A 20,006-nucleotide genomic window follows, 5' to 3' on the forward strand; every position below is an offset into this window, starting at 1 on the left:
CTACAATTATCCCTAAATGTGGTCTCATCACCCACTCAGATGTCAAAGTTCAGTCACATACTATCAAAGTTTTGTCTCTCTTATAATGCCCGAGAATAACCTAGGAAGATATCTTGGAACTATAGTTGTTGCACGGCTGGTATTATTATCTACATCACGTTTCGAACCAATAGTTAGCATATGATCAATATTGTTTTTTCCAATATAATAATATTGACACTGTGATTTCCTTTTTTCTTTTATTGTAATGTTTAAAAAATACTACATTTGTTTATATATAAGAAAAAATATATATTTCAGGATCTTCTTCAAGTATTTTTGAAAAATATAGAGAGTGAAAATGCTGTTTTCCGACGAACGGCTGCTACTAGTATTTTAGCTGTTTGTTTGAACTGTCATAAATCTCAGCTTTTTATCGTTCATACTATCAACACATTATTAGGTATTGATAATGAAATTTATATTGAATTATATTTTTTAAAAATGTCTTGTCCTACTTTAATTAAAATGATGTATTTCAGAAACTGTAATTCCTATTAAAGAGGACCAAAACGTATTCATGATTCTTGGCGTTTTGAATTGTATCAGGGGATTGTTTGGACATTTGGATGGAAAAAACACTGAGACAGGCCTCCGTGGTAGTTTTGGGCAAAAAAGGAAAGAGAAGAAAGAACCAATTCTTGCTATAGATTCATTAATTCAGGTTACTGTAGTTTTGTAATTTTTTCACTAATGGTCGTACTAATATATTTTACACTTAGGTCATTTTAAAATTTGAGGTAGTACACAATAGCTTTCTTTAAGTTGTGACTTAGGTTGTATTGAAATTATTGGCAGTGTATATATTAAAAATTAAACATGATCATTGATTAGAATTTCATAATTGTTATTCCTTGCTATTTTGCAGGTGTTTGAATTGTGTCTCCATTTGACACAGCATGAAGATCACAATATTGTTACTGCAGCTTTAGAAACATTGAACGAACTTCTGACAACTCCACCAGCTCTTTTATTACCAATCCTCTTTAACCAGCAGGGTCTTACAAGATCCCGTATTCATTCTTCTAATATTAATTGGAAATTGTCCACTAGAACTCTTAGTAAGTTGATTGATAGTGTGTAATGTTACATATAGTGCAATTTGTAAATATAATTCAATTCTCTCATTGAAGTAATATCTCTAGATGTTAGCAGAATAGTGTACATGTTATATATTTAAATACAATTAGCTCATGGTAATCACATAGGTCATATAATATGACTAATAGCCAAAATAAATTTTTAAGTAATCGCCACAGCTCACATCTGTATTCTGTTAGAACTGTTAGAATATGCCGTGTATGTATGTAATGTGCAATAAAAAACTCATAAAATTACCTATAAGACAGCTACAATATTAAAATATACTACTAATGGACCTACAATAACTTCTTAAATAAAATGAAGGGGAAATTTTAAATTAAATAAATAATGAAAAAATCATCTTTACAAACAAGAAACTGTAAGTAAATAAGTGTGTTAAAAATATGTATTTTAATGAATAAAAACACAATTTGAGAGTGTACAGGGTTTAATGCCTTCAACCAAAAGCCCGGCACTGATTCCTTTTGATTATTTGGCCTGGTAGTTTTGGTATTAGTGGGCTGTATCATTTAAATTATCAGATGCATTTCTAAATTTGTTTATATGAAATCTAATCTATCATTTATAATATTTTTATTTTTGATGTCATATAACACCACATTCCTTTTATTTATATGCAAGTTATCAAGTATTAGAGGTTTTTTTATTTGTACAATGCATAATTTATTTTCTCTCACTTTATAAGTAATCAAATAGTCCACAGGGTTTATTTTACCGGCTAGACTACTTAATTGTTTAATTGTTGTAATATCTCCTTAGACAGGAATTATCAGAATCTAACACACAAACAATTATGCTTTTTTTTTTTTTTTAGAATTAATAATTTTTTTTTATGTCAAAATAATTTTTTTTACTAAATATTAATCTTAAAGGTGATATAAGCGTTGCAACAACAGTTCCTATTTCTGAGGACATGTCTCTGTTCGAATCCGAAGATTTTTCATTACATCAAGAAGATTTAGGAACTTGGTTCAATGATGGTTCGAACAATGAAAATCAGATCAATCACTTAGTGTTGGATAAGGACAGACCTATGAGCAGTTCTACTGATGTGTATCAAGGTATGATCAGATAAGCACTCTCCCTCTATAATTTATTTATGAAATGGCAAATTTCTTTGAATTCTTATGTAATTTTTTCTGTGAAATTATTTGATACCAACTACATTTTTATAAATTAGTTTATGTTTTGTTGAATTCTGTTTAAAATTTAAGTAAATGTTTCCTGAAATACCTTTTTTGTAAGAAAAAAAACATTCGTAAAAAAAAAAAAAAATTGTATTTTTGATTTTCATATTAGTGACTTTCACCCAATTATTATAATTGGTATTGTATCTATAAGAAAGAATAATTATTGTTTTAATAATTATTATTATTGTTGTAATTAGTTTTTTAACATTGAAAACTTCGATAATGGAGGCTTCTTTGTTTTAAATTTCTGATATTTTTTGTTTTTTCAGATTATCCTGATGGAGATTCTGTAATGAGCGATGAATTAGGATCTTTTATGAAATCTCTTCCGTTTCAGTCATCTGAGCCTGATATTTATCTAGCCCGTGAATCGCCATCTCCTCCTTTAAATTCAATTCAACCAATGGTGAAACATATATTTATTTTATTGATAAGAAACCATTTTAAATTGTCAGATTAATTTATTTTGGTAATTTTATTCTCAGACTTGGGATATCGGCGAATTGACAGATGGAAGCCAGTCTCCTTTGTTATTCACGGCTCGGAGGCTTGTAACTCGCTTCCTGATACCTGAATGTGGTAACTCCAGGGTATCGGTACGTTCCCTCGCTCTCATGTGCCTTAGTCAAGTTCTTAGGCTGCAACCCTCTGTCTTCTTCCAGTCTGTTGATAAGAATGGTCTTTCCACACCTAAAGGTATCTTATTTTGATATATAATGTTCCTTCTCCTAGATTACTTATAATTTTCCTTCAAGTTTATCATCCGTTGGTTTTCAGGATTTTCGCATATCTGTGACATAATTAGTTTTGCTGAAGATTCTGACCAACAACTGAGAGGATATTGCAGGCTATTAATTGCTCATTTGATACAGTCTTTATTTAATCAGGCACTGTTTGAGGCACACTTTGCAGAAAATCTTGATAAAGTCGTATCAATAGAGAAGCTGATGGATATTCTGTTTACAGTAAGATTTGTTCCAATTTTGAGAACATGGCTCAATATAGGTTTCTCCCTATTTCTATCTTATTTATTCTTTTTATCCCCATATTTTCTTTTCTGAAAATTTTTTTTTCTGGAAACTATCCTTTTTGTATATTTCTATTGGGTACATAACTGCCTTTATTTCAAGGTTAATGAACTGGTGTTAGAGAATAATAACTACTAGACAAGGCATTGCTGGAAAATAAAACATAAATGTATTTAAAATGGTAGAATCAACATTATTAGAGAAATCAACATTTTGACGAATATCTTGAAACTGCTACTCCTATGAAGATAATTATTATGTATTACTTTATATCGGCACATCAAATTTTTCCTGAAATGAATTCATAAAATCTTGATTTTTCATTATTTGGAAAACAACAGTATTTAAAAACTTTATCTTAGGAACTATTAGATGTACCGATGTCTTGTAGCACTTTTATTGAAGCTAGTCGAACGCCCCATAAATTAGCTTATAATGATTATCTTTATAAGAATTGCAGTTTTCATGATATTTGCATAAATATATTCACAAAACGTTTATTTCTCATAATTAATCTCAGCTAGGCGTTTTCCTCATAGAAATAGTATGGTGCTTATATGCTGAATTTTCAAAAAACTGTCTCTTAAACTTTAATTTTGTTTTAAAATTATTGAAATCAATAGCTATCTGTTCTTTTGAACAGTAATAAGTAATGAGTAAATATAAAATATGAAAAAATTTGATAATTAACTAAAATAGATATAACTGGTTTCCACGGTTGTTATGACAGTAGTCCGATTTTAATTTTACTTACCTTTATATGAAATAAAATAAGAGAACGTATTTCTATCCAGAATAATGAAGAAATTGCTCTTTAGAAATGTACAAGGATGAATTTCATCTATATCAAAGCTTTATGATGCATGGATCAGATTTGTTATTTTATATTTACTAAACTCATTTTTTTATATAATCCAACTAAACTATTAGATGTTGTTTAATAATTTTGTACTCGTCATTTATGTCTTGTAGCAAAAATGAGTTTAAATAGAAAATAGAAATGATTTGTAATTCATTTTCTGATTGGTTAGATTTTTGAGTTATGTTAGCATTGCATTTTGGATATGATATCATACATTTAATGGCATTTTATTTGCAAATTATTCAAATTATTGTCATTTTACTCTAGGGTATTCAAGATGAATCTTCCGTTTGCGTCCGGCACTCTCTTATGGCTTTATTATTATGTTTGCCTGTTATCATGGAAAGCTCTTATTATGCTTTGGTTACACCTATTTTGAATAAGCTTTTGGCAGTTACAAAAAATCCTTATTGGCTTGTCAAGGTTTGTTCTTTAAAGATTAATATTGTTTTTATAAGATAAGAATCTTCTCTTCTGACTTTCTTTATTTTTTCCAGGTACATCTCATTGAGCTGTTCTGCTCTTTACCTTATCAGTGTGTATACTTCATGACTGGAAACACAATCTATCAGTCCAAAGTATTTAATATTTTGATCCGAGATTTCTTGTCTGATGAAGATAACAGAGTAAGAAAAACAGCTTGTGAAGGGATCATGAAGTAAGTATTTGTTTCTTTATAATCTGATGAATTATTCTGGGCATTTTTTAATGTATGTATAATTTAATATTTCTTTTGTTGAAGGATTGTTAAGAATTTATACTTCCCAGTAGATTACGGAACCGATGATGTTGTTGTTGCTAGAGGTGTTGAATTGGTTTCTATGATGTTTTCTGATATTCTTATTAGAGGTAATCTTTGATAGATAAACAGTAGAATTCTGATTACTCTTATTTTCATTAAGGATTAATTATGGATTATTGAAATATTTTTAAATTATTGTGATTCTAATTATCAGGAGTACATATATTAAGCACAGATTTACTAATATAATTAGCACAACAAAATATTTAAATTTAATTTTTTTTTTTTTTAATTATTTATTTATTGTTATTTAAAACTGTATAACATATATACAACAAGTAAATTTGCTATAGGTGAGATAGTGACATGATACAAACATGTGAAGTATCTACCCATTGATAGAACTAAATTTAATTTTAAAAACATAAATTGGTTATTCTCTTTTGGTACAATCATAGAAGATAATTCTTGTCGATGGCTTTGTCACGTGCATTCAAGAGTATTATATATTTCAATCCACTCTCAAAATTCAATTATAGTAAGATATGACGCACATTATTGCATACATATATTGTTTAGCGATTTAGGACTGGTTGTCCGCTCATTAGCTTCTTTTTCATCGCCTTCTTCATTAACATTTCCAAACTCGATCATAATTTCCTCATCAATCAGTACTACCACTATTATTAAGCCATCGTCAAATTGGACAAAATCTGCTCAGAATTATTGGCGTTTGTTCAATATGAGAATAGCAGTCCTATGTGAGAGAAAAGTTAAAATCATCTAAATGTTTAATGACTGTTGACGATTGTTTCACCTTTGTAAACCTACAAGCCCAAAAACAATTTTTACAGCACTGTCACCAACACTTTATCATATTTTCAATAAGGTTTTAAGTTCCTTTCCATTTCTATATTAGTTACATATTTGCTTGAAAAAAAATTGCCATAAATGTTTTAATTATATTAAAATCTGGTGTAGAGAGAGCTGTTTAGAGGCTGTGTTTGCAAGCGATATACATCATCAACATGGCTGACTGATCTCAATTAATAATAAAAAGTAACATTTTCCATTTTCAAGTCCGACTTCAAACAAATATCAATATAGGAGCTAAGAGTGTATTTCTATTCTACTGTAGATTGCTAAAGGATAGAAAAATAATTATAATCAAACCGCAATTCATAGAAACAATTGCCTGTCACTCACTGTACTTTTCTTTTTTTTTTTACCAAAGCAGAACAACCATATTTTTTATTTAGAAATTCAAATTATTAGACATTTCTGTATTTCTTGGAAGACAAAAAACCATAAAATTGATCAAGGAGACGAGATTGTATTATTTTAATATGAATCAAATCAAAGAGAGATATTCATGAGCTAAGCAAATCTGTATTATTGGAATTTATGAATTACATGTATCGGGATTCTACTGTATCCGATCTTTGATTAAAGTAACTATTTTAGTTAAAATATATTTTTATAAATTTTGTGAATTTAAATTTTAGGTGGAAAAAAATCTCTGGCCGGTACCATTATTGAGGAAAACACTCTTTCGAGAGTAGTTGATGTATTAGTAGAAACTTTGATGGCTTCTTCATCTAAAAATCTATCAGTATGTAATTTTGTGTAAATATTTTTTATTTAGCTATTATGATTAAATATTTATTTAAGTATCTGTAGTGTTTTCCATATTGATATTAAAAAATAAAGGAAATATTACATTGGTACTAAGACACAACATCAATTTTGTACATTTGAGATAAACTATTATAAGTCAAATTTTGAATATTTTTATTTAATTATTCTATTTGCATTACATTAATTATTTTATTAAGTATTATAACAAGTGCAAAAGCTCTCAAGTGTCCTGATCAACCTTCATCTACAATAAGCAATACATTGAGATCTGGAACTTCTTTTTGCTGTCCTGGAAAACTCTCTATATGTTACAATAGTTGACCTCTGATCTACATAGTTAGGTTTCTGCATCTCAAATAGAATTCCAAAAAATAAATTAAATTTTGCTAATGTAATAAATTTATGGGACCAAAAAGTCGCTGTATTATCAAATATTCCAACTACTGAGGGTCGTATTTAAACAATATAAAATATGGAATTATGGTGGAAATGATGCAAAGCTAAATTAATTTTATTACCACTTATTTATTAAGAAAATATAATTGCCATGGGATTGTTCAATGGTAATTAATGAGTATTTGCGATAAAATAATGACCTCTACTTTTTGCTTTTCCTATCCATTATAAGTGAAAATGTTCTTTCCTTAGTTGCCATATCTGTGTAAGATGTATGAATTTTGGACCATCAAGATTGCACTGTGTGTACATTGAATAAAATAATGATTTGTATATTTAGTTTGTAGGGAAAAATACATTTAATAATTTATTTTGCATAAATTGACTAGTTATTGTTATTGACATATTTTACATTAATGAAAAGTGGAATTAAAAACTATTCAACCAAATTAGTAAATTTATTATGTAATATATATATACATGCGTGTGTGTGTATATAAAAACTAATAATATATAAAAAAAATAATATATATATATAAAAACTAGCAGTAGGCATAACAAATTGTTGCTTTGTTACAAGCTCATAGTTTCTACCTAATGTGTAATCCCTTCATCAATTACAAACACATAGTGAATTAAATGGTCTTTTAAAAAAAAAAAAAAATGGATTCCACAAAAATGTATCGTAAATGAACTGAAGTTCTACCAAAAAAGATGAAATCATCAAACTTTTTGAACAAGTATTGAGTTAATGAAATATCATTAGAATGTTGGGATTACTTGTCCATACTTTTGGGACTATCCCTCATATTTAAAATACACTAAAAAGTATTATAATATGAAGCTACTATTGTTTGTGTTCAGTATAGTATGAAAAAACTTCTCTAAAATGATTACGATTTATATTAAAAAATAAAAAATTATGATTACTAGCAGTTGATGTTTTCTTTTATATTTTTCATTTAAGTATGGATGTATTGAGGCTCTTTGCAACTTATCAGAAGAGTACACACCCTCTTTGTATCCAGATTCATGGCAGTGTCGGGGAAACTCAACTGAAAAAGAGTATGTTATGTTCCCTATTGTTCTGGTTGCAGTTTTAATTATAATTTGTTTATGTTCCGGTCTATCTTTATGTTTATCAATATACATATATGTATATATTTTTTTCAGACCCTCAACTCCAGGCGGTGTTTTTTCTCTTGTTGTAACATTACTTACAAATTCCTATATTTCTCTTGATTTAGAATGTCATCAGTGGCTCTTAAAATTAGCTTCCAATCTATTCACAGGTATATATTATAGTTTTTAATTTTAAAAAACAATCTTTATAATTAATAAATTGGAATAGAAATCACTTTTATAGAACATATCATATTTTTTTTACATTTTTAAACATTTAGATACCATCAAAATTAACGAAAATACTTTATTAACCTATAAGAAAGGAATGATTCTGCTCGAAAAATTCTACTTTGTTCTAAAAAAATAAATAAAAAAATTATCGATTTTCACCCACTAAAAATGTGTTCAGCTCATGGACTAAGAAATAATTGAGAGACACATAATCATGATTAATATCAAAGAAAACTGAATGTTTTTAAATGTTCAATGAACTATTTATCATTAATTTCACACATTTATTTATGTTAATTGTAATTTTATTAGTTCAATGATTTTTTTCTCTAGGTCTGTTGCATCATCATTTGAAACAGCGAAATGACCAATTACCGGAGAAGTCTAAGGTATAAAGCTTCCTTATAGTTAATATTTTAGTTCTATTTTTTTTATTTTTTGTGTTAAAAAAAATCTTTTATTACAGCTAATGGCTTCAATTGATGAACTCTTGATCCATTTGATGAGGCTGATGAGTATATTTGTAAATGTAGTAGAAGATAACGTTCAACCGCGTAATTTGTTGTCGTCGCCTCTCAAAAAAAGACAGCCTCCTAGACCTAACTCTCCTTCAAAACTTCCGCTTATTCCTGGTAATGGTTCTGTTTATTTATTTACCTTGATCATTAAATAAATATTCTCTTAGTAATTTTCTTTTTTAATTTTTATAGTTGAAAAAGAAAGTGAAAAAGATGAAAAAGTACGAGTGATTGGATTCTATGGAAATATCCCACAATGTTTAAAGTTACATGAAATAATACGTTCTGGCTACACCAACTATAAGGTAAAAATTTGATTTTGAATAAAATAGTGTTTTACAATTATATAAATTTGGGTCATTCTCACAGAAATAGGCGGTTCTGAGTTTGAATTTTAAGAAATGTAAAAATACTCTAATTATGCTGGGGAAAAAACAGAGATACTCTCTTAAATACTTTAATTGGAATTCAATTATCAACCAAACAATAAATATTTTATTTATGAAGAAAATTAATGAATAAGAAAGTAGTCAAGAGAAGGTCATGCCTCTGCCCTGTATTTCTCTGGATTAATAAGAATAAAAAACAATTGTTATAATTGTCATAAGTTAATGGGATCTTGATTAAGGTCACAACTTGTTGTGATGACTCCAGAATTATTTCTGCTTCATAACTGCACTTAAATTAACTTTAAATATTTTCTGTTTGAACATTATTGCTGTTATTTGATCATGATAACAATTAAAATAGTTTACTGGTTAATTAATTGGTTATATTATCACATTTGACATTCAGTGAATTTTGTAATTATTAAAAAACATTTGCATTACTATCTGACTTTAATTAAGTAATTTTCTCTAGACCAAAACCTGTCTTGCATTGGTTTGCACCATTTTAATTTTATAATTAAGAATTTTGCAGTATATTTTACTTTAAAATGATATTTATTACATTCTGAATTTGATCTTATATTTTACGTTCTAACAATGATGACCATATAAATAATTTATAGTACTTCTCATGAAATTAAAGTGCAAGATAAGTTGTACTGATGTGTATGCGCAATTTGTGTTTCCAGCAATACAAAACATGAAAGTGCTTCTTACTCATAAGCTCACCGGAAACAGTTCTCACATGCAAGTCAGGTTAGGCTACTAAGTTCCCACCATCGTCCTTGGTAGCAGTTATCACAAGTTAAGAACACCACAGAAAATAATTTCATGGCTTCAGATATAACTGGCGCTGTTTTTCGAATCACTTTCACATTTACCCTTGTCCACCTTATTAAAGCTGCTCCTCCAGGTACTCAGGGCTTACAGTTTACAAATGTATTCATTATCTCACTATGGGGCAATGCCTGGGTAAATGTTTTAATTCTAATTAAGTCCATTATTGCATTCATGATTTTTCAATATTGTATTGGAAGAAGACAGTTGACCGTATTAAGTAGATAATAGGAAGATAGTCCGGGTGGCGGTCAATAATGGTATCAAAATAGTTTTCTTCTACTATTTTGATACCTTTATTGACCGCCCCACAGACTACCTTCCTACAATTTATTCTGTGTTGGTTGTATTTGTATTGTGGATGTAGCCAATAGATACACGTTGTATTTATTCTTTTATTTTAGTTTTTTAATTTTTTTATTACAGTTGACTCTTGACAGAGTAGCGAGTAAGAAATTTTTGTCTTTAATTAGTCATACACTTGGCTGCTTAGAGGTAATGCTGACTCCAAATAATATAATCGACTCTGAAAAAATGTTCGAAGAACTTCTTCAATATCTGAGGGTATCATTTATTCTTGATTCCGAAGCTACTGTTAGGGTAGTCCATGAGGTAATGATCAGTTTTTCCTGTTTGAAGTGATTTTTTACTCTTTCTTTCCTTGTAATTTAATGATTTTATTCCATGCAGTTACTGAGAAGTTTGTTCGAAATTAATCTTCTTGGAGTTCAAACTTCACATGGTCTAGAACTCGAACCATCTCATATGTCTTTACCAAATGGTTATTATGAAAACATTTTTCATAATCCATTAAAACAGTTATCAGAGCTACTGCATCCTCCTGGCACAACTTCCCTTGAAAGGTAAGATCAATATTAAGTATGATATTTAATTTTCTATCAAACATATATTTTTATGCTTGTTATGTTAAAATATTGATGTTAGTGGAATAGCTAACGAGAAGGTGAAACCTCAACCACCCTGCGACAGAGCTGTGCTTGCATCAAGAATCAAACTTTTCGAGGGAATAGTTATACAGTCCTTAAAGGTAACAATTGTTAATTATTATGTTTTCATGTATTAACTGTATATATTAAATTGTAAATTTTTTATAACACTATGTTGTAGTCGCGTTCTTACCAATAGTTTTGGCAGATATAAGTTTTTTGGCATCAAGAGGAAATACATTTTCATGTATATTTGAAACAAATCATCTTCTAGTAATACAATTTTTAAATTCTTGTTACCACTTTTGATGGGCACCGTATGAATTGGTATACAAGTATAAATTGATATATTGAATAAGTATGTACACATATGTATTTGTGAATGATATAATTATGGATCTATTACTGAAAGTTTAATTATATATTTGACCATATTTTGCCTTGGGTCTTGGACTATTAGGTAAATTAAATGTATAGAAATATGGAATTCATAATGATGTGTAGATAGTTGAAGAATATGGGATGCTAGAAATATAAATATGGGATGATAATAATAGCTGAGGTGGCTGGAGCATTTGGAGTGTATGAAAGAGGATCGTCTGCCAAGGAAGCTGCTTCTTGAAAAGCTGAGTGGTACACCCGAAAGGATGGACGTTCCAGAATGAGATGGCTGGATGATGTTGAGGCAGACCTGCGCCAACTTAGGGTTAGAAGATGGAAAGCAGTTGCTGCCGATAGATTAGCCTGGCATACAATCTGTGATGAGACCCATGCCTTTCAAGGGCAGTAGCACCCAAACAAAAATGTTGGTTTACCTACTTCAAGCTCCTACCAGTAAAATAGACTAAAATAAGTATTTTATTGACATAATATTCATTATTTCTATCGTATATGAAGAGAGTCAATGTGGATCAAAATTATGTAGTTTTAATGGGTGATTTTATTAGAATTTTTTCTAAAATATATTGCAAGGTTATTATTAGTTATATAGTCCTTAAAGGTAACAATTGTTAATTATTATGTTTCTCGTGTATTAACTGCTTAATTATATTGTAAATTTTTCATAACACTGTTGTAGTCCTATTCTTCCCTCTAGTTTTGGCAGATGTAAGGTTGTTATTAGCTAACTATTTAGGAAGCCGATCGAAAAAGGTACTCAAATAGCAGAAAAAATCTTTTTATTTGAAATTACTTTATTTGTCCTGAACATGTTTACTAGTCTTCATGATAGTCAATCTATTAATGACTATTTTACCAATTTTTTTTTTCATTTCATTTTGTCTTCAATTTCCTTATTTGGCAGAGACAAATTTTTCAATAAACTAAATCTTTTAAACCGTATTAAATAAAATTATTTGTTAGTTACCTTACAACTACATAACAAATAATTTTGTATTTGTCTACAAGAATAATGCTTTTAAACAAAATGACTCTGTTATAGGAATACACTATTACATGTAATGTGAAACTTCAAGCTCAAGTATTGAGGTTGTTAACGTTACTAGTTCAACTGAAAGTAAATTACTGCCTCCTCGATTCTGATCAAATATTTATTGACTTTGTATTGAAGCAATTTGAATTTTTAGAAGCTGGCCAGATACAGTAAGTTTCATAAGTTTATTTAAAATCATCATTAACTTTTTTTTTATCCATAAATGTATTAATTTATGTATTTTTCAGCGATGCTGAATTCTTAATCCCGACTATATTCCAATTCCTAGTTCATCTGTCAAATGAAAAGAATCATTCAAAGCCAGTCATCAGTATTCCCAAGATAATTCAGTTGTGCGATGGTTTGATGGCAAGTGGCCAGAATCCAGTGACCCATTGTAACAATCAGCTTCATTATTGATAAAAAATTTTATTAATACTATTTTACTTCATAGTTTTAAAAGGAAAATGTATGTATGTTGTTCTGTTTAGGTATACCGGCACTACTACCTGTCGTAGAACATGTTTTTTTCAAAAGTACAAATGTAACTGATCCGAAAGACTTGGAAACGCAGAAGGAGGTTTTGCTTGTCATGTTACTTCGTCTTGCGGAATACCCTCAGGTAATAATTTATATTCATTGTTAAAGTGTCATATTTACATCAGTCAATTAAAAAAATCCTTGAAATTTGTTTTAATATATTAAAATACGATATAAATCACTTATAACTAACTTCAGATAATCATAAAATTTTGAACATTATAAGTGTTCACTATAGTCAATACATCACTTATTGTGAACATTTTACTATATATAAATATCACTTCTGATGCATACATATGTGTTTAATACATACATTTTGTTAAAAAAAATAATCTTATTAAATTTGTATTTTATGGTTTCTCAGTGTGGGAATAATGAATATAAATTTTGTTTCTACCAATAATACTACAGTTTAACAAAAGATAAAGCCATAATGGAATTGGGAAAGATCAAGCAGTCTCGGCTTTTCCCATTCTTTTTTTCTCCTTTAATTATTCATAAAATTCTTTAATATTTTGTATTCTTCTATAGTTAATTATTGCTAACAATGAGAGCTGCTTATTTTCACATTAACAAAATTAAAGGTACTTTAGAGGAAGATTTTTTGATATGAAAGATCATTGAATTGTACTCTTACATTCCAAGTGTAATCAAAATTGTTAGAGCCGTTTTCTAGTAATTTGGAAAAATCTATTCTGTAAAGTGACATTTAATTTATACAAGATTTTGTATGGGTGTTTGGTTTTTATTTTGAGGCTTTCTCAAGTAATTAACCTGAATAATATAAAAGAAGATGGTCAGGGTCAACGGTCAACTTTATATACATATATACAACCTGAATAATAAGTTGAAATTAAAACACTCTACCTACAACTAATTATAAGGTTAGATTTTTTAGTTCTGTTAGTTTTGCATTTCGAGTGCACTATTAAATCAAATTTTTTTGTTGAGTTAGATTTTACTGTGATCTTATCTTCTCTTGACTAACTTGCAATTGAGTACTGGATTATGACATTTAGTGAAAGAAAACAAGGTACTGATATATTGTTATTAGGTTTTAGATACAATTCACAATCTGTTGAAAGATGGAAGGAAGGATGAAGAACATTGGTCGAAGTGGTACAAGCAAACCATGGATGCCATATTTCCTCTTCTGTTGGAAGGAAGGCTCTTGGTCACTAACATCAGTTCCCTTCATTCCTTGTTCTGTCTCAATAAGTCATTCGTTGCCCCACTTAGCAATGTTCTAACGCTCCTTTTCACTCCACAGGTAACTATTGTTTTCTAATTTTTAATTTATTTATAATTTAATTTAAAAATGCGTAAGTAAATAAATACTTTTACATTATGAGCATAAATAATAATAAATTCTTTATTTATTCTGGGATACATCACTTTGGAATAACATTATAAGAATAGTAGTTAGGTTTAAGAGCCTGGGAGTTAAAGAAATAAGAACAACAAAATTAACAAATAAAAAATAAATATAAACAAAATTATAATTATTATAAAGGAAAGTAATTTTTGTTTAACCAGAAACAAACGTCTAATATTGATAAGTTAAGATAGTAATTTGAAAAGAAAGTAAGACTAATTAAAAAGTACTATTAATGATTTTGGAAGGTTATTAGTTGACTATTAGTAATTATGTTTTAAGATAACACAATGTTATATTAATGAAATAGACTTCATGCTCGTGCGTGAACAGGAGTGATGGTTGAAAGTAAGAATAGAATTTCATTAGGACAAGAATCTGATAAGGAAAGGTCTGTAAAAAGTGGCAGTTTGCGATTCAATGAGTCTTTGTGTTTGACTCTGAAGACTGGAAAAGGTTATTGTGGATAGAGCAGAAAGTTTAAATTTAAGTAGATCGAAAATTATGATGGATAGTGGGATTGGATAACTTGGTAGAGAAAGGACACCAGGTAATACTGGAGGGTAAAGGCACTTCAACCTGAGATGAATGGTTCAATGCAATTTATTAAACTTTAATAGTTAGAGACCATTAACTAAACCATACTATTGAAGTGAAACTGCTTTATGAATTTTTTACAACTCGAGGAAAAAAAAAATTTACGAAAGTTAATTGATTTTGTGGCACAAGATGACATGGAAAAGGTGGAGGGGGCAATGCTGATCATTTATGTCAGGAAAATGTTTATATTGTAATAGGAGAGTAAGAGCTTAGATGAGATTAACAATCCCGGCAGTGTCGTCCAAGTATAAAACATTTTCGTGGTAGAACTGACTTAGGAAATGGTTGTTCTATTCTAATTTCTATTATTATTTTGGGAATAATATTTTTTGCCTCAGGCTACAAGAGGGAAGGCCCGATAATTATTAATCAAATTTTATTACATTATTTCATTTCCAGAAGTTTCACTTCTGTCTGCTAATCTCAAGACTGCTACATTTTTTATACTTTCATTTTTAAACCAATTATTGATTTAAGAATGAATTTCCTTTGAATAAATAGATAAATTTATTTTTATTTTGCTAATTAACTTTTAATCTTGTCCTTTATATTGATTGATCATGAAAACTGATTAAAGTTCATACGTGTCTCTTTGTATCAATGTTTAGAAATCGTTGAAGTAGCATACTAGCGAGAACTTGATATCTTTTACAGTTTTGATCAGTTAAGGAATGTATGTTACAGCAAGAAGGGCAGTCATTTACTCAGTGGTTAGGAATGGTTACAGTTTGCCTGCTATCTCTTTGTATGCACAGAGAAAACGAAGTTCTCTTACAGTTGGAACAGATGAACTTGTACGTTAGGGAAGAGGGTGACGATCCTCTCAAAGTTAACACTGTCAGTAAAACACTTCCTCCTCAATCACTTCTTGCTAAGTAAGTTTAAATGAATATATTCTAAAATTTTATGATTGTTTATTTTTTATTATGTCAGATTTCAATTACAATCATTATTTTATCTGGTAGGAAATTACTAGTTGACCATTATATAATTAATTGTCGGAAGTGGTCAAGAATGGTACACACAAAGCAGAAGAAACTATTTATTACCAAGCAATAAATTTATTAGGTTATAATTAATAGTATTTTTAGCTATTTATGTACCTTTTTTCACTACCGTCCACACCATTTTCCTACAATTGGTAAAATAATTGTACTGGATTTTTATCTGAATGTCATGAATGCTTATTCTTTTTTTACCTCAACCCTGACCATCTTCATTTTTAAGTTACATGGTCAAATATATATAATTTGTATTAATTTTAAATTGATTTTTTTTTTTTTATGCTTGTGTTATTTTAAAAATAATATGAGCATGTTATCAGATGTAGTTTCATTTTTAATATTTTAAATAAACATTGTATTAGTAAAATTGAAATATATTAAAAGGTGATCTAATAAATTGATTTTCAATCTATTGATTCAATTTATTCTTTATTAATCAATTAAATCGATTTATGTTAAACAAAGTCAATCAATTTGAAATTAAATGAAGAAAAAATAGATAACTTAACATTTGGTTATTATTATTTTTATTTAAAATAGAAAAATCAGTTCTTTAAAATATAAAAAATCAAAGAAAACAACATGACAATATGTGAGATTACCTTAATCAGATGATGATAAATCAATCCAATAAAAGTTACTTTATATATTTAATTTTTTTTTGTAATTTAATTATTGTTTATTTGTTTTAGGCTTCTTTTTAGGATAACTGTAACCTCTGTACTGAAACTGAAGAGTTTGATTCAGTGTCAATTAAAAGATGAAAATGTTTCTGAATTAGAAAAGTCATTTTCTAGTTTTCTATTGTGTTGTACATTCATGTTTCAGCCTGGTAACCTCCTGTGGAATTTGTAAAGCTTATTTATATTTTGTGATAATATATCATCCTGACATTTTTTTATTTATTTTACAGACAATTTTGGCAAGGTTTCTAACTCTTTGTCAATCCTACTTAGCGATAGCGCAGATCTTCCCAGTATTATCAATGCCTTTGAACTTATAATGCATCGCTGTCAGTTGCCAGTCTTGCTCTGGGCTCAGGTCATGGTACTGTTGCACCATTCAGACAGGAGCTCTTGGCACTCATTCATGACTTTGACTAAAGTGTACGTTCAGTCCAATTATTTATAAATATCAATGGTTAGATAAACTAAAGAAAAAATAAATATATGGACACTCATATTTTATTTTAATTTTTATTGAACTTTCTACATTTGAATGTAGTTATCAATTTGCCATTAGCATAATTTAGCTCGTGATAATAAGTAACACTCTTTTATCGAATTTTCCATGTTTTCTTCCACTTATCTTAACTTCTTCATTACTAACTGATTTATGTTTTATGTGTAGAAAAGATGTGATTTGAATTGATTATAAATTTTATTTAAAATATGAGTGTCCTATATTATTTTTTTTTTGATTTGACATTGTACAATGTTGACATGTAAAATATATTTTCATATAGTTTCCTTGGTCTTTCAATTTTCTAGTTCTGAAAGTTTTAAACCTAAATGTTCCCTGAATCAGGAATTAATAAGACGAGGAACCATTATGTTATACGCAGATTACTTGGTAACTTCATTATCTTACTTTATTAGGTTACATTATATTTCACAATCTTATATATGCTGTATATTTCAGTCGACGAGAATGAAAGATACCAAATCTTTACATTGGTTTTTATCTGGCTATATTGAAGATGTTATTTGGTATTGTCACGAGCCGCCTGTTGAAAAGCTCTTATCGATAATTTGTACGATGGATTTGAATAGTAAAATTCTATTAGATTCAATCTCAAAATGTATCAATATAATGGAAGTAAGAAAGTTTCTCATTAAAGTTTGTATGTTATTTGTTTATTTTTACTTTTTTAATGTTTTATTTTTTTAAGCCTGTTCATATTTATCGATTATTGCATACATTGGAGTATATTCATCCAGTTTATTCTGGTGCAGTTTTGAAATTGGTCACTCTCTCTTTGATTAAATATAAAAATATCGCTATTGCCAGATTAGCTGCAGCCTTTTGTTCTAGGTAATAAATTATTATCAATTTATAGAAAGTCATAACTATTTTAGGTTATCCAATAAAAATATATTAATGTTTCTTCAGCCAGTAAATTTTCATTATCTATTTCAGAACCATCGAGTTGATTTTAACCTTACCCAATGTTACTACTTTGAAAGAGCAGTTAACAGAAAATGAATTGAGATTCATTTTTCAAAGTTTATCTAGTCATCAAAAACTTTGTAAAAGGTAATTGAGTTTTTTATATATGGTTAAACATTTTTTTAGTGTGTGTTTTTCACATTCAAACCCAATAAGAATGAATAAACCTGAAGACGAACAGATCATTCACTTTTTTGATCAGAATAGTCCAGAAGCATATTCCTACCATTTAGAAACATATTATGTTGTAAATTTTAATTAATGTGACCATATGACAACATTTCAGAAAGAAATAGATGTACTTAACAAAATGAGGAGTGTTAGTTCATGAATATGGGGAAACCTGAAACGTAGTACAAACAAATATAAAAAGTGATAATATTCTAAAGGAAGTTAATTTTCACAACATAACGAATAAAAACAAGTAACTTCCTAAGAAATAAAATCCAGGTTTTTTTATGGTTTTTGACAATGATCGAACAAACAGAATCAAAAAATCTTAAAGAACCAGATCGTTTTATAATTCAATTCTCTGCAAAGATCCTCAATCATCTTAATCGAGGCATTTATTAATTGATGTGTCATCTTAATGGCAGCCATTTTAGTCTTGTCAGATGGTCAAAAAAAATCAAATTAATTAATCCCATGTTATAATATAATTTTTTATAAAAGTTTATTTTAATTAATCATTTCTAATGATTGGGATTCTACTGTAATGATAAGTAGAACCAATCGATAAAACATTATATTTATTTGTATATTTTTTAATTTACAGGCACAGTGGTTTGATAAGCTTATTAAATAAATTTGGAAAGCAATGCTACAATATTTCCCTTAGGGAATCTGATGATTGCATTAAACCCATATCCCCGGAACTGATTAGATCTATCAAGTTGGATAAGTCATGGTTTTTCAATCTAGTCAAAGAAAAGTATGTAAAATAAAAGATATTCAGTATTAAAAACATAAATAAATCTGCCGGATATTCCCTGTAATTAAGATTTTGTTATGACCAGGTGCTGTAGCCCATCAGAAGGAGACACGCGCAGGTGCGCCTATTTGTTAAGTAAATTGGAATCAAATGATTTGGAAAAAATCATGTCTTTAAATGAATTCAATATGAACATCCTTAAGCATTGTTTTTCTTCAGACTTCAGTTCATCAGATCAGGTTCAGAATTTGTTCCTTCAACAGTTTAGCTTTTTTTCTAAAGGGGATGGTAAAAGAAAAAGTGTTGTAAATCAATATGATTTTTTGAGAAACAAGGTCTTTTAGTGGAAGTAATACTTAATAATAAGCAATTTTAATTTTACAATATATTTAGTAAAAACTGCTTTATTATTTAATTTTATTTTGGAAAAAGTATCATTAATAAAAAATATTCTATATGGTTTTTCATTTTTTTTTTTTTTTCACTTTTCCTAACACGTGTTGTATGTTCAAGGAGATATGTTTTAATATATATGAGGTATATCTCAGATACACCACTTTTCCTTCAAACATGTTACAGATTAGATAAAATTAAGTGCTTATATTTTTATTTTTTATTTTATTTTTGGAAGATATTACAATATTGATATTACTTGTTAACACAAGCCATTAATTAGTTTTTACTCATCAATCTCTTCCACTTATTCTTCATCATGAGTCAGTGGTCCTGGGTCTTTAGCATTGTCTTGAGCTGACAGTCCATTTCTAAAATAGTATTGGTGATATGAAGGGAAGTAGTCTACACATGTCTTAGTTTTTCATTACCGTTACAGTTTCATCTTTGTGCACTGTAAAGATGACCTGGGCCCTGTTTCATAATAAAGTACAAACTATTACTATTAGTCAT

The 20,006-nt window shown here is 28.6% G+C and overlaps 1 protein-coding gene across 1 annotated transcript in view; it reads left to right on the top strand.

Annotated features, from left to right (window-relative positions):
* htt (huntingtin) overlaps positions 1–20,006 on the top strand; it is a 41,145-nt gene that overhangs the window by 6,785 nt on the left and 14,354 nt on the right. Inside the window, exons 5-36 of the mRNA XM_014422965.2 lie at positions 301–442; positions 522–703; positions 908–1,100; positions 2,016–2,204; positions 2,603–2,739; positions 2,819–3,029; positions 3,111–3,298; positions 4,491–4,646; positions 4,721–4,881; positions 4,966–5,072; positions 6,471–6,577; positions 7,967–8,064; positions 8,173–8,291; positions 8,689–8,744; positions 8,822–8,987; positions 9,066–9,178; positions 10,526–10,711; positions 10,790–10,962; positions 11,045–11,147; positions 12,488–12,648; positions 12,727–12,875; positions 12,970–13,100; positions 14,076–14,291; positions 15,681–15,871; positions 16,693–16,832; positions 16,914–17,106; positions 17,491–17,572; positions 17,642–17,818; positions 17,892–18,034; positions 18,140–18,256; positions 18,945–19,100; positions 19,186–19,339. Coding sequence (XP_014278451.1) covers positions 301–442; positions 522–703; positions 908–1,100; positions 2,016–2,204; positions 2,603–2,739; positions 2,819–3,029; positions 3,111–3,298; positions 4,491–4,646; positions 4,721–4,881; positions 4,966–5,072; positions 6,471–6,577; positions 7,967–8,064; positions 8,173–8,291; positions 8,689–8,744; positions 8,822–8,987; positions 9,066–9,178; positions 10,526–10,711; positions 10,790–10,962; positions 11,045–11,147; positions 12,488–12,648; positions 12,727–12,875; positions 12,970–13,100; positions 14,076–14,291; positions 15,681–15,871; positions 16,693–16,832; positions 16,914–17,106; positions 17,491–17,572; positions 17,642–17,818; positions 17,892–18,034; positions 18,140–18,256; positions 18,945–19,100; positions 19,186–19,339 — 4,797 coding nt within the window. The remainder of the gene's footprint in view (positions 1–300; positions 443–521; positions 704–907; positions 1,101–2,015; positions 2,205–2,602; positions 2,740–2,818; positions 3,030–3,110; positions 3,299–4,490; positions 4,647–4,720; positions 4,882–4,965; positions 5,073–6,470; positions 6,578–7,966; positions 8,065–8,172; positions 8,292–8,688; positions 8,745–8,821; positions 8,988–9,065; positions 9,179–10,525; positions 10,712–10,789; positions 10,963–11,044; positions 11,148–12,487; positions 12,649–12,726; positions 12,876–12,969; positions 13,101–14,075; positions 14,292–15,680; positions 15,872–16,692; positions 16,833–16,913; positions 17,107–17,490; positions 17,573–17,641; positions 17,819–17,891; positions 18,035–18,139; positions 18,257–18,944; positions 19,101–19,185; positions 19,340–20,006) is intronic.

This window comes from Halyomorpha halys, unplaced genomic scaffold (genome assembly GCF_000696795.3).
Source record: "Halyomorpha halys isolate HHAL.00 unplaced genomic scaffold, Hhal_1.1 Scaffold397.1, whole genome shotgun sequence".
NCBI classification, from domain to species: Eukaryota; Metazoa; Arthropoda; class Insecta; order Hemiptera; family Pentatomidae; genus Halyomorpha; species Halyomorpha halys.